Source organism: Symsagittifera roscoffensis, chromosome 9, assembly GCF_963678635.1.
Source record: "Symsagittifera roscoffensis chromosome 9, txSymRosc1.1, whole genome shotgun sequence".
In the NCBI taxonomy this organism is placed as follows: domain Eukaryota; kingdom Metazoa; phylum Xenacoelomorpha; order Acoela; family Convolutidae; genus Symsagittifera; species Symsagittifera roscoffensis.
In genome coordinates, this window is record NC_087070.1 from 3096411 (window position 1) to 3114107 (window position 17697).

The 17697-nt window shown below is 33.4% G+C and overlaps 2 protein-coding genes across 2 annotated transcripts in view; one reads left to right on the plus strand and one right to left on the minus strand.

Annotated features, from left to right (window-relative positions):
- LOC134853970 (lon protease homolog, mitochondrial-like) overlaps window positions 1–17697 on the minus strand; it is a 139204-nt gene that overhangs the window by 109050 nt on the left and 12457 nt on the right. The gene's annotated exons all lie outside the window — the stretch shown is intronic.
- On the plus strand, window positions 499–13206 carry LOC134854638 (adhesion G protein-coupled receptor E2-like; the record flags this gene model as incomplete). The annotated part of the gene is given in 3 exon segments (XM_063870989.1): window positions 499–892; window positions 4214–4360; window positions 13095–13206. Coding segments are annotated over 3 exon segments (638 nt in total), but the record flags the coding sequence as incomplete, so codon positions are not given.

Sequence of the window (17697 nt, forward strand, 5' to 3'; positions counted from 1 at the left end):
CAATTGCTTCTTTTTAAAAATTGGCTTTCGGCTAACTTTGTCTTCCTTCCTTGGCCCAAAAGCTTTTTCGGTCCATTCGGTTCTTCGCGCATGAGATTAGCCCCCAAATTTTAGGACTTATTCGGCTAATTTTTTTTATTTCGGGAGCTATGAATATTGGGAACTATGGGAACCAGGTGCAAAACCGTCGTCGTTAGCCGTGATGGGCTAAGCAGCTCGTATATCAGTCATTTCTCTGTTGGAGAAATTGTCTTAATTAATTTTTTATTAAAATACGGTTGATCTGTATCAGTTCATCAGAGCAGTGTACAAGTCCATCCATTTAGATCATTTTTCCTTTTTGATTCCTCTGAAATAAAACTTGTTGTCATAGTCAATAATTGATGCCAAAGCATGCTTCCATATATTGGAGCTCCGGCTGATCAAATAAAAAAGTCAAAGTTGAGCAGCAGCTGTGATTTTGTCAAAAATTTTGGGATTGCTTGCTTTTTTTGTGACAGAAACTGGTCAATAATGGCCGCAATGATCTCTCAAATTATTGTTCTTCTTTTTAAATTGATCACAAGTATCGCATCTGATTCTAAAACTTGTGGTAATTATCAAGATATATCATTGTGTGACTTTGTACTTCCAAAAAATCTCATTTTCCAAACAGCAACAATTTTGCGAAATGGCGTCAGCCAATCAGATTGCTTAGATAAAATGGCGCGCTTTGATTGGTCAATTGGATTTTTCTGCGAATCAAGTTATTTATGCGGTCTGGGGTTAGTCATAGGAGCTGACTTTTCGCCAATGAGGGATGAAAATGTTGTTCCTGTGAGCGAGGTTTGCCAAATATTTTTTGACAAGGAGCAGACTAATTGTGAGAGCTTCAAAGCGAAAGTACTTCGAGGTAATTAAGCTTTTCATCTAAAAAACCTCACAATCAATATTTTGGGTCAGCTATAATCAAGAGAACGTTAATGACATCTTTTTAAAAGCTTTTGTCGTTCCCACTAGCCATTGTGGGGGGGGGGGGGGGGGCGGATTCCCACTGCCCACTTTCACAGGGGTTCGACCGCTTACACCAATCAAAGAGCCCCTTTTTGGCATTATTGTACGTCATTCTTTTTGGAGGGCAAATCGCGCACCAAATAAACTCTACTTTTTGGGTCAATTGTAGGACGCCCAAAAAAGTGTACAAATATATGACTTTCAAAAAAGGTCATAGAATATTTGCAAAGAAAGTTTGCTCGGGGCCGGCTTAGCTTCCCCTCGGACAACATTTGACAGCGTCTGCTCTACCCTCTCATCTGAAAACAAATCAATGCCCTAGACTTGATCATCATCAAGATTTCTCGTATCGGGGCAAAGCTTTTAATCTACTGACTGCACCCTTAAGTATCTGAGTAGTTTTTTTTCAGTCCATAAACTTATGGATAAACTTTGAATTTTTTTAGATAATCGTTTTTTCCCTTAAATCTCCCCCAAAACCCCTCACAAATGGCCAAAATTTTCTGTTTTATTTTACAAAACTTGGATGATTAGAAAAGTGTTTTTGAATTTTTCACCATGTGGTTTCGATTTATCCAGATACAACCAGTCGTTTATATTTTTTGGGGATCATTATTTGTAGCTTTATTTTAGCAAATTGCTTCAAATACTAAAAAAATAAGGGTGCTTCAAATTGCTTCATATACATTTTTAGATAAGGTTCGAGAATTTTTCATTACACAAGTTTCGAGAATTTTTAAATTTTAGAACTTTTACTTTTTTTAGATTTTTCATTACCAGAAGTTTCGAGAATTTTTAAATTTTAGAACTTCTTACTTTTTTTTTAGATTTTTTTGTAATCTAATCCATTTTTCTTTTAGTACATGAGAAGCAAATTTTTTGGAGTCGACTTTAAAATTTTTTATAAAAAAATCAAATTACTGTTTTAATTTCACAAATAGCGTTCGTTTCAACGTTTTTTTAGGGAAAAAATCCGAAACTAAAATTATAATTATTTTAAAATATAGAGGTTTGGCAATCTACTGGTAAACTTAAGCGCAAGCTACCTTCTACGATTTTGATTTACAATATCATAAAAACCAACCTCACGTCTGATTTGATGTTTGTTTTATCAAATGAAGCGAACTTTATCAAATTAACAGAATTAACAGACAAATAATTGGGGAATCAAAGTGTGCTATCTCCTCAGAAAATATGATCATGCATGAGATCTACTTCTCAAGTCTAAAGTCTTACCGGTCGAATTTTTCATTACCCAGCATATCTTGACTAGAATGTTGGATGTTGTGAAAAATATTAAGAAAAATGAAATTTGTAGGCAGTTCATCTATAACAGAGTACCTGTGAAACTAAACAAACGCACAAAACAAATAAAGCAAAACAGATTCCTAAAAGCTGAGAAAAGTTAGAGCAAAACAAAATTCCATTTTGAAACTAAAAGGTTTTCAATAGAGATACACGAAAAAAATCCTATTGACAGATCCATTAGTTCTTAGTATTGTCTTATTCATTTTCATTTATACAAACTGTATTTGTGTATTTACACGGCTGTGTACTTGTTGATTTTTATCTTATTATGCTAATTCCATTTTGTAGCAGCATGTATGTTAACCAAGCTGTTATTTCCTTATTACATGTTTGTGAAAAAAACCTAGGAAATCAAAAAGTGAACAAAAACGAAATTAAAGCTTAGACTCATCAGACTCATTTGTTCACGCTCTTTTGGTAAATTTTGCGCAAGAACTATTGAGCTAAGTTTTGCTTATGTATAACTGAGTGGTAGTTTTTTTTGTCTGTTAACGAATTTTGAGTAAACACTTTTATACTTGATAGCAAAACTTTAGTTTTTACCCTTACAAAATTAGTGTAATTAACAAATTGTATCGAAATTTTTTTTCAAGATTACGAGGCCAAGTTTTGCACTGGATAGTTGCACAATGGGTGTCTGTAGGTCACTGGAATCCATAGACAAATCTTTAAATTTGTTCCGAAATGTAGAGGAATTCCACATACAAAATATTAGAGGATTCCGCGCCTAATATCGAATTCGAGCCATACAGTGTCTTAGCTATTTGTTTTCGAATCCGATACAGCAAAAAATGAACACTAGCAATTTTGCGGATTTCGAAACTAATCTGTTTTCCGCCTGTTGCGGAATACACAGTTTGGCCTCGTGGTGATTTTTTTTAAATTTGTTTTTGGAACAAAGTTTTCATTGAAAATTAATTCGTACTGATACTATTAATAGAAAAAGTTGACCCGTTGATCAAAACCGGGAAATATGAACAATTTTTTTAGGATGCAATTTTTATTGCTTCACGCAGTTTTGCTTCACGAAATACTTCATTATATCTCTGATAATATCATCTATCATCGTAGCATCCATCATCTTCTTTAACTTCTGCAAAAAAAAACATTTTGAGAAAAAATAACGTTTCATTTTAAGGTAGTTAATTTCGTTCGTATAGTTTAAGTTTAAATCAATTTTGTACATCCTCAAAGAGGTATGCTTGAGCCATTTTACTTATTTTGGACTCAATTTATCATTAAGAATACGCACAACGATTTAATCATTTTTTTGAAAAGCCTATATCCAAGATAATATCTAAATTAATAAATCATGTGTGGTATAACGTATAAGCTTTGTGTAGTTGTTTTATTGTTCTGCCTGCTTGGCAAAATAAAATTTTTTAAAATATAAAATGATATAAATAATGAAATTTTTGGTGTAGTAATGGTATAAGTAATAAAGCAATTCTATCTATAATCTTTCCGCGGAACTTGAGAGACTGCACCTTGTATAAATTCAGGACGGGCCCTTTTTTAGTAAAGCGTTGGCTCAAAATTTTGGCGCCTAATTTTCTAGTCTGGTAAAAGTCTTTACTACCTTTTACTACATCTTTTGTTAACATCAACCCAAAATGAGAAAAATTATTTTAAGTTTTATTTGTTTTGTCGGGAATATTAAGCATTTCAATAACATTCCATGAACGATTTGGACCAAAAATTTGAAATTTTGATGTGTCAACTTTTAAGGGCACGCGGAATTTTTCTAAAGATTTTTTAGTGAATTTTTATGATATTTTTAGGGCATGTAAGATATTTGGAAAATTTTTTTGTGATAATTTCATTTAATGCTAATTGGAAAATATTTGATTTGAGAGACGTAAGCTGCAACCCTTTAAATGGTCCCAGTAAAATTTGTCTTCCTGGATTTCAGAGCGCGGTTGGAACTGTCAAAATTCTGGGAATGAGTTTTGTTTGAGAGAGGAGATGAAACACTGCGTGGATGTGTTGGGAGGATTCAGGTGCGAACATTGTGTGAAGGGATCACAGATTGATCCAGATGATCACAGTCTCTGCCAAGGTTGGTTATCTCCATATTCTAATTGTAATATTTAGGGCTGATTTAAAATAACCGGACACAAGGATCAGTATTCGAAGTTTCAAACGCGTTTTTATCAATTTGGGTTAAGATTAGACAAAAAGGAAAGAGAACAAAAGATACTTGGATTTTTACCAGAATTAATATGGTGCAATTTTTTCCCAAAAACTGCAACCAAAGTGCTATCTCAAAAATGAGACGTTTTGGTTTTTGTATTTAATCAAAAATTACGCTAAAACTATCTAGAAATTTATGAGAAAGTTATTTCTTTTACACAGTCCAACTAGAAGGGGAAAATCTTCCAAAAGTTTGCGTGAAACGTTCGAATTTTGTTTTTAGCAAATATTTTGACTTTTATAAAGTAAAAAGTTGTTTTTTGACTATGAACCAAAAAATATATTTCTTTTAAGCAAATTTTTTAGAAATTTCATATTTCCAGAACTTTGTTGGGATATGTAGGAGGTTTTTTTAAATCTAATTTTCTCAGTAATTAATTTGGTAGATTCAGCGTAAATTTTGATAAATTACAAAAAGCACTTTTTGTTCTATTCGTTACTTGTCATATCTTTTGAGAAAAACGCGTTTGAAAGTTCAAACTTTGTGTATCCGGTTAATTTAATTCAGTACTGTAATAATCATAATGAAAATAATCATGAAACTGTTCGTATCGGGACAAAGCCCTGAATGTTGCGAATATCTTCTAAGGTCTATGAAACAGTTTGTTTTCTGTTAATTGATGAACTTTTCAAAAACAATTTTTCCAGCGCCGTCCGTCCGTATTAAGTACAAAGTGAAATTTTTGCTCCTAAAACCATAACAAATGTGACAACTAGCCTACTTCAACCAATTGCAAACGATTTCTAATACGGACTAAAACTCCGCTTGCGCATCAATAGCACGAAAAATATAGCGCAATAATTGTACCAAATCGACCATATTAGCAATCTGTAAACCTCCATGATTTTACAAAAAAAGTCACAGATTATATAGCTTTGTAATTTTGAGTTCAAGACAACAATAATTTTTGATTGATTTAGACAACTCTGTCAAAAACTGCTAGTTCAGGAGTCGAAATTTGTCTGGAGAAAAACCAACCCGAGCTCAAATATTCCGTAATTTTCTTCGAAGTTAGTCGGAACAACAATACTGCTCTTCTGTCATGACGAGGCCCTGAATGTTCTGACTGCACGTTGAGGCGAATAATTTTTTCTGGTTGAACAATTCACAAATAATTGGTTGAGTTTTTTGTGTAGTTTTTCATTTTAAGCAAATGGTGAGCTTAGCTTTCCTTATTGTTTCAAAAGGGTTAACTCCTGACCTGAACTCAATTGGAAACGCATCAAACTGCCACCTATACGTGTCTTGAATTCGGAACGCATCGAATCGCCGCCTACAGGTGTTATAAATACACGTTAGTTAATCAAAATTGACTAAATTAGCAATATTCAAACCCCAATCAAAGTGAAATTTATAATCACAATGATTATAATATACTGGGCAACAGTGATTGCCCTTTACTTAACTAGACATAACAAAAGATGCGAACTTAAAGCTGAAATCTTGGACAAACCATGAAATAGTTAGTGCAACTTTAGTAAGAAAAAAGCCTCGTTTTATAACAATCTTTCTTTAGGGTAATTTTTTCATAAAATTCGTTTTAATTGCAAAACATTGGCCCTGGCGGTGGGGCTCCTATGTAAACCGTACGAAACTTAATCCAATTCTAACACCATCAAAAAAAAAGAAAAACTGATATTTTTCCGTGATTTATAACAGTTTTGAACAGATTGAAAAATAACGGAATGTTTTATTTACGATATAATGAAATTCTGTCAACAATGATATTCAGAACAAAATGTTTGAAGTTTAACAACGGGCTGAACTAATTGCTCACTTTTCTCCTAACGGGGGCAAATATTTAATGTAAAGCCAATTCAAGTCACAAGCTACAATAACACATGGGCATGTGCTACACAAACCGAGTACAAATCCTAAAGCTGGTAGCTTACAGCCCCATGTTGATTTAAAGCAGAAAAATAGCGGAAAGTTTTATTTACGATAAAATGAATTTCTGTCAAAAATGATATTTATAGTAAAATATAAGAACTAATTTCACAACGGGCTGAGCTATTTGGTCACTTTTTTGCTAATGGGGCAAATATTTAATGAAAAGCCAATTCAAGTCACAAGCTATAATAACACATCAGCATTTGTTACAAAAACCTGAAATCCAAAATTTGGAGGTCCAAATCCTAATGATCGTCGATTAAAACCCCGGGTTGATTTGAAATGCAAATAACTCTGATTATTTCATTCTGATAAAAAAGCGTACTTAGTTTTACCCGAAACCATAAACTATAACGTAGGAATTGGGATAATCAAGTTGATTGAAATTTGAAGCTGACGTGAAGTCCGTTAGAGCACGGTCGAAACAAATCTTGATTCGGGCGAGTACATTTTTTGTTTGTTCGAGCAGAGTCGAAACATGTCTTGCTTGGGTCGAGCACTATATTGGCACAAATATTCAAGTTGCCAATAAATTTGCGAAACTGGTCTAGGAACATCAATTATAATTTTTTGAGATATATATGCTTTTCAAAACTCTAAACTCAGTGAAATTTAAATCATTCGCAAACTTGCCATAATATAGTTTTGTAGTGTTTGAAGAACTTTAGTTTAGTCATAACGCTATTTTGAGCAATAGAACAGTTTTTCGCCAAAATTCATTCACAAGTCAGTTTCAAAACAGAATCTAACAAAAATCTGGTTTCAGTCCCAACTACTAGAACGAAGTAGAAAAAGTCGTTTTTTTAGCTGACAGTGCAGCCTATACCAATTGTGTTCCCAATCACAAAAACGCTCATCGGGTTTATCTCAGGAAAATGTTCAGTCAAATTTAGCTCAACAAATTCTCGACTATCAAATATCAATCCTCGTTCACGCCAAAAACTTAAATATCAAACTGATGTCAATCAAACTCGATTCTTGATGGAAAAATTGAAGAAGCCATTGTAAGATCCAATTTTGAAGCTACAGGGATTTTTGAGCCTTCTTCGTCTAGACGCAGGAAACTTGTCGCTGTTTTCAAACTTGCACCGAAATTATCATACAAAATATCTTTTTTCGCACTTGGTTTTAAAAGAATTCGCTGCTCTTAAGCAATAAAAAACCCCATGTTTGGTACCAACTACCAACTATGGCTTAAAGATGAAATCATCACCCGGTTTTTTTTTTAAAAAAAACTAGAACTTAAAGCTTTTTGAATCTAAAAAGCACATATGTTGCTATGACCACCCTCGAAGAAACTGCGGGAAATAAATATGCCGTCAATGGGGATTTCTGCGCTGTTTTAAGTATCTCAGATATATTCGCATAGGTTCAATGGTGGTATCATATTTGGGGGTGAATTTAGGATTTCCTTGAGGGGAGAGGACGGTAAGGGAGATTTTTAAAAAAAATTCGAATAATTTTTTTTGGTCGACCAAATTGATTTTCTGGGCTTTTCCATGGCACAAAAAAGACTCTATACTGGCCTAACTTTCTAAGTCGCAGGCAGATTTTTAAAAAATGGGACAAAAATGGCGATTTGTTGCACTTTTTGTAGTTTTCATCGAAAAAAAAATTTTTCTGCGCGCGCTCCCCTCAGTTTTAGTATGTATTGGTGCCAAAGCCGCCTGTAGAAAAGATTTAGGGTCATATCAAAAGTTCCAATTGTAATTCTGATTCCTAAAAATTTCTCTCAGAGTCAAGAAAAACTTGTCTGATTGTTTCTGCTTTCAAAGTAACTTGAAACCGAGTTATTTTGCTAATTGGCTCTTATTTATTTCAGATAAGTTTTACTTTTCAATATAATTTTACTGTAGTTTGATCATTACTTGAGCGTTATTTTATTCAATATGACAAAATTTCTGACAAAAAAGCATCTGGGATTTAGAAAAAGATAACTGTGACATTTTTTTGCATCACAAATAGTAGTTGTAAAATTTTTAGCAACGAGGTTCCCTACTTTATTCTTCAGTGTTTCAATTTTAAATTTGAAGTTCTCCAAAAACGCACCCTAACAAAATGGGGCACATTTGTCAAGTTATTTTTCACTCCACAGTGCAGAACTCCACTACTATATAAGCAAACAGATAGTCGACTTTGGCGAAGATGTAGCAATAAAAGAAACCCTAAAAGTTTTTTCTCGGAAACCTTCAAAAAAATCGAGGGCCATTTTGCGCAAAAACCACAAGTGTTGTTTCAATATTCTGAATCTTTTGAGATCAATTAAACCTAATTGTTCTGACTTTCGATACGAAAGTAACGGAATATTTGTGCATGGGGTGGGTTTTTTTTTCAGACAAATTTCGACTTTTTAACAGGCCACATTTATTGGAATTTTTTTTATCATTCGAAAGGTATTATTGTCATGAGCTCAAATTTGGAAAAATATTTCACCTGTGATCATTTTTCGTAAAGATATGGGGGTTTAAGGATTGCCATTTCGGCCAATTTGGGACGATATATTTCGCGCTATTAACGCGTAAGCGAGATTTAATCCGTCTTAGAAATTGTTCCAAATTGGTTGAAAGAAACTTATTTGCCATAATTGACTTGTTACAAGCAGCGAAATCTATCCTTTTATACTTTATATGGCGTGTGGGGGATGATTTTCAAAACAAATTTTAAATTTTAGAAAAAAAATTCATTTTATTTTATTACTTTATTTTTTTAATGTTGGTACTGCTCCATAAACCTTTTAAGGCAGTCGGAACATTCAAGGCTTTGCCCTCATACGAGCAGTTTTGTTCTGTATTTCTCGCCAAAACGATCAATACTAATGTTTATTCATTGATCTTTGAAGAAGCAAATCAAACCATTAGTAACAAGCGTCACTTCGCGAACACAAGCAACAAGAAAAACAAAAGCAGAACTCTAAAATGCAAGAAAAAGAAAACAATTCTAAAAAATTCAACTGCAAAACTGAACAGCCTAAGAGACCAATAGATTCGATCCCCATACGTCCAGACCACAAATTAGTTTCCTAAAACTTTTGCGCACTGTTGCGTGGATAATTATTTGGATGAATGCAACGTATATAAAAAGAGGATAAAGCTTATTTTCTTAAGCTCGCCAACAAGAAACTGTACCGCACAAAAGATGAATGTATAAAGTTTTGACCTTTGAAATTTGGTATTCCTGCCTAATCAAGCTTCATCTGTTCGTTTCATTCAAAACGTAAAATCATAGCCTGAAAAGCAGATTTAAAACTTTGTTAGGAAAAAAGTTCACCATTCAATTGGACTCAAAATCTTTTTGCTCTTAGAAATAGTTGATACAATTAAGCCAGTGAATCAATCACTTCCTCGAAATCTTAGTTGGCAGTTGAAATTATCGGAACGGGTTAATATGATTTTGTGTTAGTTTGTAATTGCTATTCAGATTAAAATATATCAATTAAACAACCGGTTGATGTTGTTTTTCTTGTTTTGAAGTGACGTCATTAGTGATTGATAACTAATTCAGAAAGTTATTTGAGAAGACTAATCTTTGATTCAGAAAATCAAATGGGTTTAGTCCGTTTTCTTGGTCTGACTTAAGAAGAAAATGAGGAACATTTATGCTCGGGTCATTTTTATGCAGAATAATTTCAGAAAACTCTTTGCACCCTCGGGGTGTTGATCCCTTGATGCGCATAGGCCTAGCACGCGATGCTGTCTGAGATACTCCTTTTGTTTTTTAATCGTGGCGAACTATCTTGCTATACAAAATCGGTGCAAATTGAATTTAGGCATTAAGCTAATTGGTATTAAATCTATACACGACTCAGCTTAAATAATATCAGCCTAATAAATTGTAGTGTTGCCAACATTTAATCTACCAAAAATTATTCGAGACCAAATAAAAGGGCATTCGGAGCGTTTGAAGCTTTGCCCTAAAACGAGCAGTCTTGTTATTCCGACTTTCGATACGAAAGTAACGGAATATTTGTGCTCGGGGTGGGTTTTTTTTTTCTTCAGACAAATTTCGACTTTTTAACTAGCAACTTTTGACGGATTTTTTTCTAAATCATTCAAAAAGTATTTTTGTCCTGAGCTTAAATTTGAAAAGATATTTCACCTGTGATCATTTTACGTAAAGTTATGAGGGTTTAAAGATTGTCATTCTGGCCATTTTGACCAATTTGGGACAATTAACGCGCGATATAATTCGAGCTATTAACGCGTAAGCGGAGATTTAATCCTTCTTATAAATCGTTCCAAATTGGTTGAACGAAGCTGATTTGCCATAATAGATTTGTTACAAGGAACGAAATCTATGTTTTTGTACTTTAAATGGCGTGTGGGGGGATGATTTTCATAAAAAATTTCAAATTTTAGAAAAAAAAAATTTCATTTTATTTCATTTAATTTTTTATGTTATTACTGCTGCTTCATAAACCTTAAAAGGCAGTCGGAACATTCGGGGCTTTGCCTTGATACGAGCAGTCTTTTTTGTTTTAGTGCTCTCTGGGATTCGAAAGTCTCCATTGCCTTTTCATTCAGCTGATTCACTGGAGGCTGTAAAAACGATTTTTTTAAAATTCATGACTGTATCAAGATTTTTTTAAATCAAAGATGGTCGTTTCACAAGCATTCAGCACTAAATGATCCCATCGCACTGATGTGAGAAAAAAACTTGAAAACAAAATGTTTTTTTTTCCGTAATTTCTTTTTGAAAAAATTCAGAATTTTTTTGGCAGTACGATTAAATTAGGCATTAAAAAAGAATAGTGATAGTGGTTAAGATAAAAATTAAATTAGTAGAATCAAATTCTAAGAGAAAAAATTTTGCAGGTCAACTCATGTTCAGTTTTAGTCTGACAACCGAACATATTGGGATTCCAGCAGAAGGAGCCAATCAGAGCAAAAAAGGCAAACAATTAAAGCACACTCTACCGATTATTAGGTTTTTCAGGACCCTACGCCATAATTTTGTGCGTCACCTAAGTAACATGATTGGAACAAAAAAATTCTGCTACCCTAAACAACTTTTTTTAATTTCCATTGGAAAAATGGTTCTCCGTTAGACTTGTATTGCACTATTGAGCTTCGGAGCAATTTTGTTTTCATCTAAGCTAGGCTGGCCTAAGTGTATATAAACATTCGATGCAAATTCAAAAATAAACTTTTGAGCTGTTGTACACCCTTTCTTCGGATTTTCTATCAATTTCATTTTCATTCTCATTTTGATTTTATCTTCAATCAATGCAGGGGCGAAATTGGGGGGGGGGGGGGGGGGGGGGGGGGGGCAGGGGGCGGACGCTCTTTTCCTTAGAGTATCGACACACTGCCGACCAAAAGTGTCCTCTCTTTGTACTATTTTGAGATATCCATTTTTGATAACGGACACTAAAATTTTTCTAGAGGGGCCTTTTAGTATACTTATACTTAGACTAATACTGCTTTGTTTGGCCTGTTTTTTTTAATTTGCCTGCGGCGCAGAAAGTTTGGCCAAAACATGGTCTTTTTAGAGCGTTAGGAGAGCTCGGAAAATATTTGATCGACAATTTTTTTGAAAATACTCCACCCTCGAGAAAATTGTAGATCCGCCCCTGAATCAATGACACGTATGTGTTTTTTTAATGGTCGACACTTCAGATCAAGTATAAAAGTTTTCAAAATTGAAATGTGATCTTTTTACTTACGCAATATATATCATGCACAGTATACGTATACATCCTTTTTCGAAATTTGACTGATTTTTTTCTGAAAATATCTTTTCGAAGTCTGAGTGAATATTTTTTTATTGGACTCCGAGAGGAACATCTTTTGGTAAAATTTATGTTGTTGGAGTAATCTGATTATTTCAGTCACCAATTGTTTGTTAATGGGAGTGGGTGGTAATTCAGTGACGTAATTAGAAGGAAAAAAATTTCAAGACAAAATAGTTTACAATTCGATTGTAAATCTCTTCCTAACAAATTTTTAATCGGTTTACTTGCTTATTTTCGGCGAAATTTGAATTTCAAAGTGCAAGCTGGAATATCAAAGTTCAAAAGTCTAAATTTTTTGTGCTCAGTTTTTATAGAGCATAGAGCAGATGTGAAAAACGTTACTTGGGTGGGAGTGAACAAGAGGTTGATGCAACTCAATCGTGGTCGGGAGGCATGCGGATCGAATCCAGCTGTCTCCAACGCTGTTCATTTTTTAGTTGAACTCTTTGATATGTTTTTTTCTTTTGCATTTCAGGGGCTTAGGCAATTATTTTTACTTGTGTTTGCGAAGTGCAGCTTGGCGTCTGCGTAACTTTTGAATTTTAGATGACTGTCAGGTTTTTTTTTTCAGGTATTCATCAGGTCTGGTGCTGACTTTTTGCTTCTGTGATTAATATTTTTGTTTGCTACTTCAACAATTTTTGAATAAAAACTAGCATTGATCAATTGGGCAGCAAAATGCAGAATTGAGTTAACTTAGTCCAGCAGATTAGAATATCGAAAGAATACTATATTTGTGCGTAAACTGAAAACTGACTCTTAATTTAGTTAAAAGGAAGAAACTTTATCATACTCAAAAGACAAGACTAAAAACTGATATTTTGCTCAAACAACCTTTAAATGCGCTGGTTATAATAATAAAGAAAACAATAATAAGGTTTTCAACTTTTTCTTTTCATATTTTAATGATTGAGTTTTAAAAAACATTTGAGCTAACATGTTTTCAGCCTTGTAAATAGTCATTTAACTCACATTTAGATATTGATGAATGTAATCTGGGTTTCTGTGGGGAGCACAATACCAGTTGCACGAATTTCGACCTAGCCTACTCCTGCGAATGTGTGGAAGGTTTCAACCACGATGCCGGAACGTATGGAACGGAATGCGAAGGTATACATGTTCCAGTATCAAAAAACGGTGGCGTTATTTTAAAATTAGAATCTCGTAGAGCTAAAAAGATCTCATAGGATCGGATCAAATAAACAAATTTGAAAAACAACAATAATATTTGTTATTCGAGAAATTTTCCGACCGTTTGTGTCTTGATGCTGACAATTGATATGAAGTTGCATCGGATCTATTTAACAATCTCCCCCCCCCCTTTCTTGAAAGGGGGGAGATTCTTTAGTAGGTACAATAGGGGGGGGGATTGTTCAGTAGATCCGTTGCATCATTTGATTTCAATTTTAATCCGATTTTAACCGACCTTAATCGATTAATTTTGAATGATATAGAGACTGACAACGAAACTCCAATATAACAGATTATTATCCATAAACTTCAAACAGGACATAACCAAACAATGAATGAAATATAATTGTTCCGACTTTCGGCACGAAAGTAACGGAATATTTGTGCTCGGGGTGGGTTTTTTTTTTCTTCAGACAAATTTCGACTTTTTAACTAGCCATTTTTGACGGAATTTTTTTATATCATTCGAAAGGTATTGTTGTCCTGAGCTCCAATTTGAAAAGATATTTCACCTGTGATCATTTTTCGTAAAGTTACGGGGGTTTAAAGGTTGCCATTTTGGCCAATTTGGGACAATTAACGCGCGATATATTTCGCGCTTTTAACGCTTAAGCGGAGAGTTAATCCGTCTTAGAAATCGTTCCAAATTGGTTGAAAGAAGCCTATTTGTCATAATTGGTTTGCTACAAGGAGTGAATTAGATTCTTTGTACTGTATATGGCGTATGGGGGATGAATATCATAAATAATTTTAGAAATTTTTTTTTTCTTCATTTTTTTAAAATTTCATTTAATTTTTTAATTTTATTACTGCTCCATAAACCTTAAAAGGCAGTCGGAACATTCAGGGCCTCGCCCTGATACGAGCAGTCTTGTTTTTTTTTTGCAACTAAATGGAAAACAAAACAAAACTGCTCGTATCAGGGCGAAGCCCCGAATGTTCCGACTGCCTTTTAAGGTTTTATGGAGCAGTAATAACATTAAAAAATTAAATGTAATAAAACAAAAAAAAATTTAAGTTTGAATTTTTTTAAGAAAATCATCCCCCCACACGCCATTTAAAGTACAAAAAGATAGATTTCGCTCCTTGTAACAAACCAATTATGGCAAATAACCTTCTTTCAACCAATTTGGAACGATTTTAAGACGGATTAACTCTCCGCTTACGCGTTAATAGCGCGAAATATATCGCGCGTTAATTGTCCCAAATTGGCTAAAATGGCAATGTTTAAACCCCCGTAACTTTACAAAAAGTGATCACATGTAAAATATTTTTTGAAATTTGAGCTCAAGACAACAATACCTTTCGAATGATATTAAAAAATTCCGTTACAAATATTCCGTTACTTTCGTATCGAAAGTCGGAACAAAAATGTTGATGAATTTTATAATGATGAAATCGCAAGCGTCACTGCTAAAATAACAAGGCTTGAAAATAAATGTTTTAATGCCTGCCTGCAACGGAGGTATAATTGCATTGCGGTTTTGTGATCAGTCGTCTATCTGTCGATCTAAAATTGATAGATAATAAATTAGATTGATTCAAAACGGCAATTAATGCCATTTTGTGAAAGCATCAAAATCTGTTTTTATTGAATATATTCATTTATAAACTCAATTAAAAAATTTGTTTGCTCGATCTTGATGAATCTCAACTTAATTTTTTTTCACATGCCTTTGAGTTCAAAATCAGTTGTTTGAACCAAATTCTCTAGTTTTTCCGAGCCATTTCTTAAGGAAAAAAGAAAATTTTTTGAAATATTTTCTATTCTTCAGATTTTAAAAAACCCCCTGATAACCGACTATAAAAAAATTTTCTCTTTAAAATAACTTTAGTTTTTGAGATTTTTCTCTTTTTTTGAACTTTTTTTTAACTTATCAAATTTATTTATCAAGCGCGAAGATGCGTTAGTAAGTGGAGAAGTGGAAAGGAAGTGTAAAAAAGAATATCAGGGTCAAAAATGAAGCTTTTAATTCAAACAAAAGTGCTACCCCGAAACAAAAAAAACCCAGAAACAAAAAAAACCCACCCCGAGCACAAATATTCCGGCACTTTCGTATTTTTGATTTTGTCAGTTTTTTAAGGGGTATCTTAAGTTAGTTGATGCCATGACTTCCAAGCTCGGCTTCTGATTGATCAGTTCGGAAACTGGTGAGAGATTCACGACTTGAGCTTGTTCATTTGGTGAGGTCATGCTCTCACTGGTGGCTGGCAAGTTGCAAAAAAAAAACAGTTTTGAAAGACAAAATTGGAAAAAAAACAGCCAAACTCGATGGTATACAAAAAAGTTTTTTTTTAAAACTACAATATTTTGTGCAAAATCAATGGAGAGAAAGTTTCCGGTAATACGGAAATGTCAACTGATAAACAGAAAAAAAACGAAAAAGTAACTTTCGACGAAAGGTAAAAGTTTTTCAAATTGCTTCAGAAATAAAAAAAAAGCTAACATTCGATAAACACGTTTATTCAACATACATCTAATTGTTTAAATAGAAAGGAACTTCTTAGTGTTTTTATTGGGTACTAAAGCCCATTTGATCTTTGTTGTAAGAATAATTAAATGTTCTGACCCAATATTCATTTACAATGTTTAAATAAACCAAAGATTTTGTCATTGCAAAAAGAAGGAAAAGTTTCTGAGCCACTGGTTTATTGCCCTTTTTCAGCTACACAAAAGATGTGAAAACTCGTTTAAAATAGATTTTTAATTTGTTTGCATACAAAATGCTTACGCGCAACTCATTATTCAGTAGTTTTTGGCATACGAATTTTCAAACAAACCAGAAATCGATTTCATAAAACCAAAATTGAAACCAATAATCATTGTCTTCTTTAAAATCCGTAAAAACTAATCAAAACTATTCCTGGCAAAAAACTTGACATTGGAAACCCGATTTCAGAAAAATTTCAGTAAAGAAAGTTTAATTCATCTTCTAGAAGTTTTCGCAAATGTAAAAGAAGTAAACAAATTACTGGAATCCTGAGAGGTTGAGAATTAGTTTGATGATTAAACATTGTTTTCACTTCAAGTAGATAAAAAACTGTATACAATTTTCCGCGCTCAGAGATACTTGAAAACAAAATTATAGATCCTTTTTTTATCCAATTTTATCATTTGTTTTATAACTTCTTAAATTTTGTTGAACCTAGTTCACCGTTTTTTATAAACCCACCCACGTATCCGGCCTTCACTTTTTAGCCCCACCAAATTCACAGCCCGCACCCTTCTTACTCTTCAACCCATTGTTTTTCATAGTTTGATTTGATGTTTCTTTCGCTAAAAGTGTTGGGTTAGAAAAACTGTTTTTATAAATGAACATCAATCAAATCTATTTAAATGTGAGTAGGTTTAAATATTGCGCAGGTCTTGCGTAATGAAGGAATTACTGCTTGTTTTGCAAACGCAAAACAAAACTATGCATATTATAATCCATTATAATCCTATACAATCCATTAAAAAGGATTGCAAATGAAATATAACCCGATCAATTTTTTGAAAACAAAAATGATTTTATCGGATCGAAAATTCATTTCAATTTACCATGTTTGTTTAATTTCGTTTCTAAGGAACTTTTTGGCTATGTAAGCAAATTTTCTCATGAAATTTTTTTGTATCAAATAAAATGCAGTGCTGGTTTAAGATATCCGAACAACATGAGCAAAAAGGAACGTTAAACGCATTTTTCTCAAACTTGGTTTGGATAAAACAAAAGCAAAGTGAACTAAATTTGGTTCTGCAAGTTGGGGGCAAAACTTTTGCATAACTGGGCAAAACTGGGGTCATTTGGCTTCTCTTAGTCAACTATACAACTATACATGCCCTTGATCTAAGGATTCAATTGATGAGCCAGTTTGTACCAAAGTGAGCTTCTTATAACAATCCAGTTAGGTATAACCTCCAAAAATTTACGTAAAACGTCTAGAATTTGCTTTCAAGTAAATAATTTATAGTTCGGTTTTGCTGAATTTTTTCTAAAACGTTTCATTTAAATGAGGTGGAACAAAATTTATCCACATCTGTGGTGTGCACAGGAAGTTTTGATGGAAAAAAGAGGTAATTTGTTGACCTTTTATTAGGCCAACGAAATTGTTTTTGCATGATCTCTTTAGAACTTTTTAGGGTTATTAACCAGAGTTTACTAGTGGGGAAAAACTGAACCCCAGTCAGACCCTTCTTTGATATGTAACCATTCTGCTTATTTTAATTGCAAAGTGATAAAAAGTATTTCCCCTAAGTTGCAACTTACAATTTTTGCAGCCTCGCTGTTGTTTGGATTTTGATTCTTCAGATGAGAATACGCCAACATTTACTATATTGTTCGAAATATGAGTGCCTGACCTCAACTAAGCCAACTAACGTCAACTTAACAAACAAGACTGCTCGTATCAG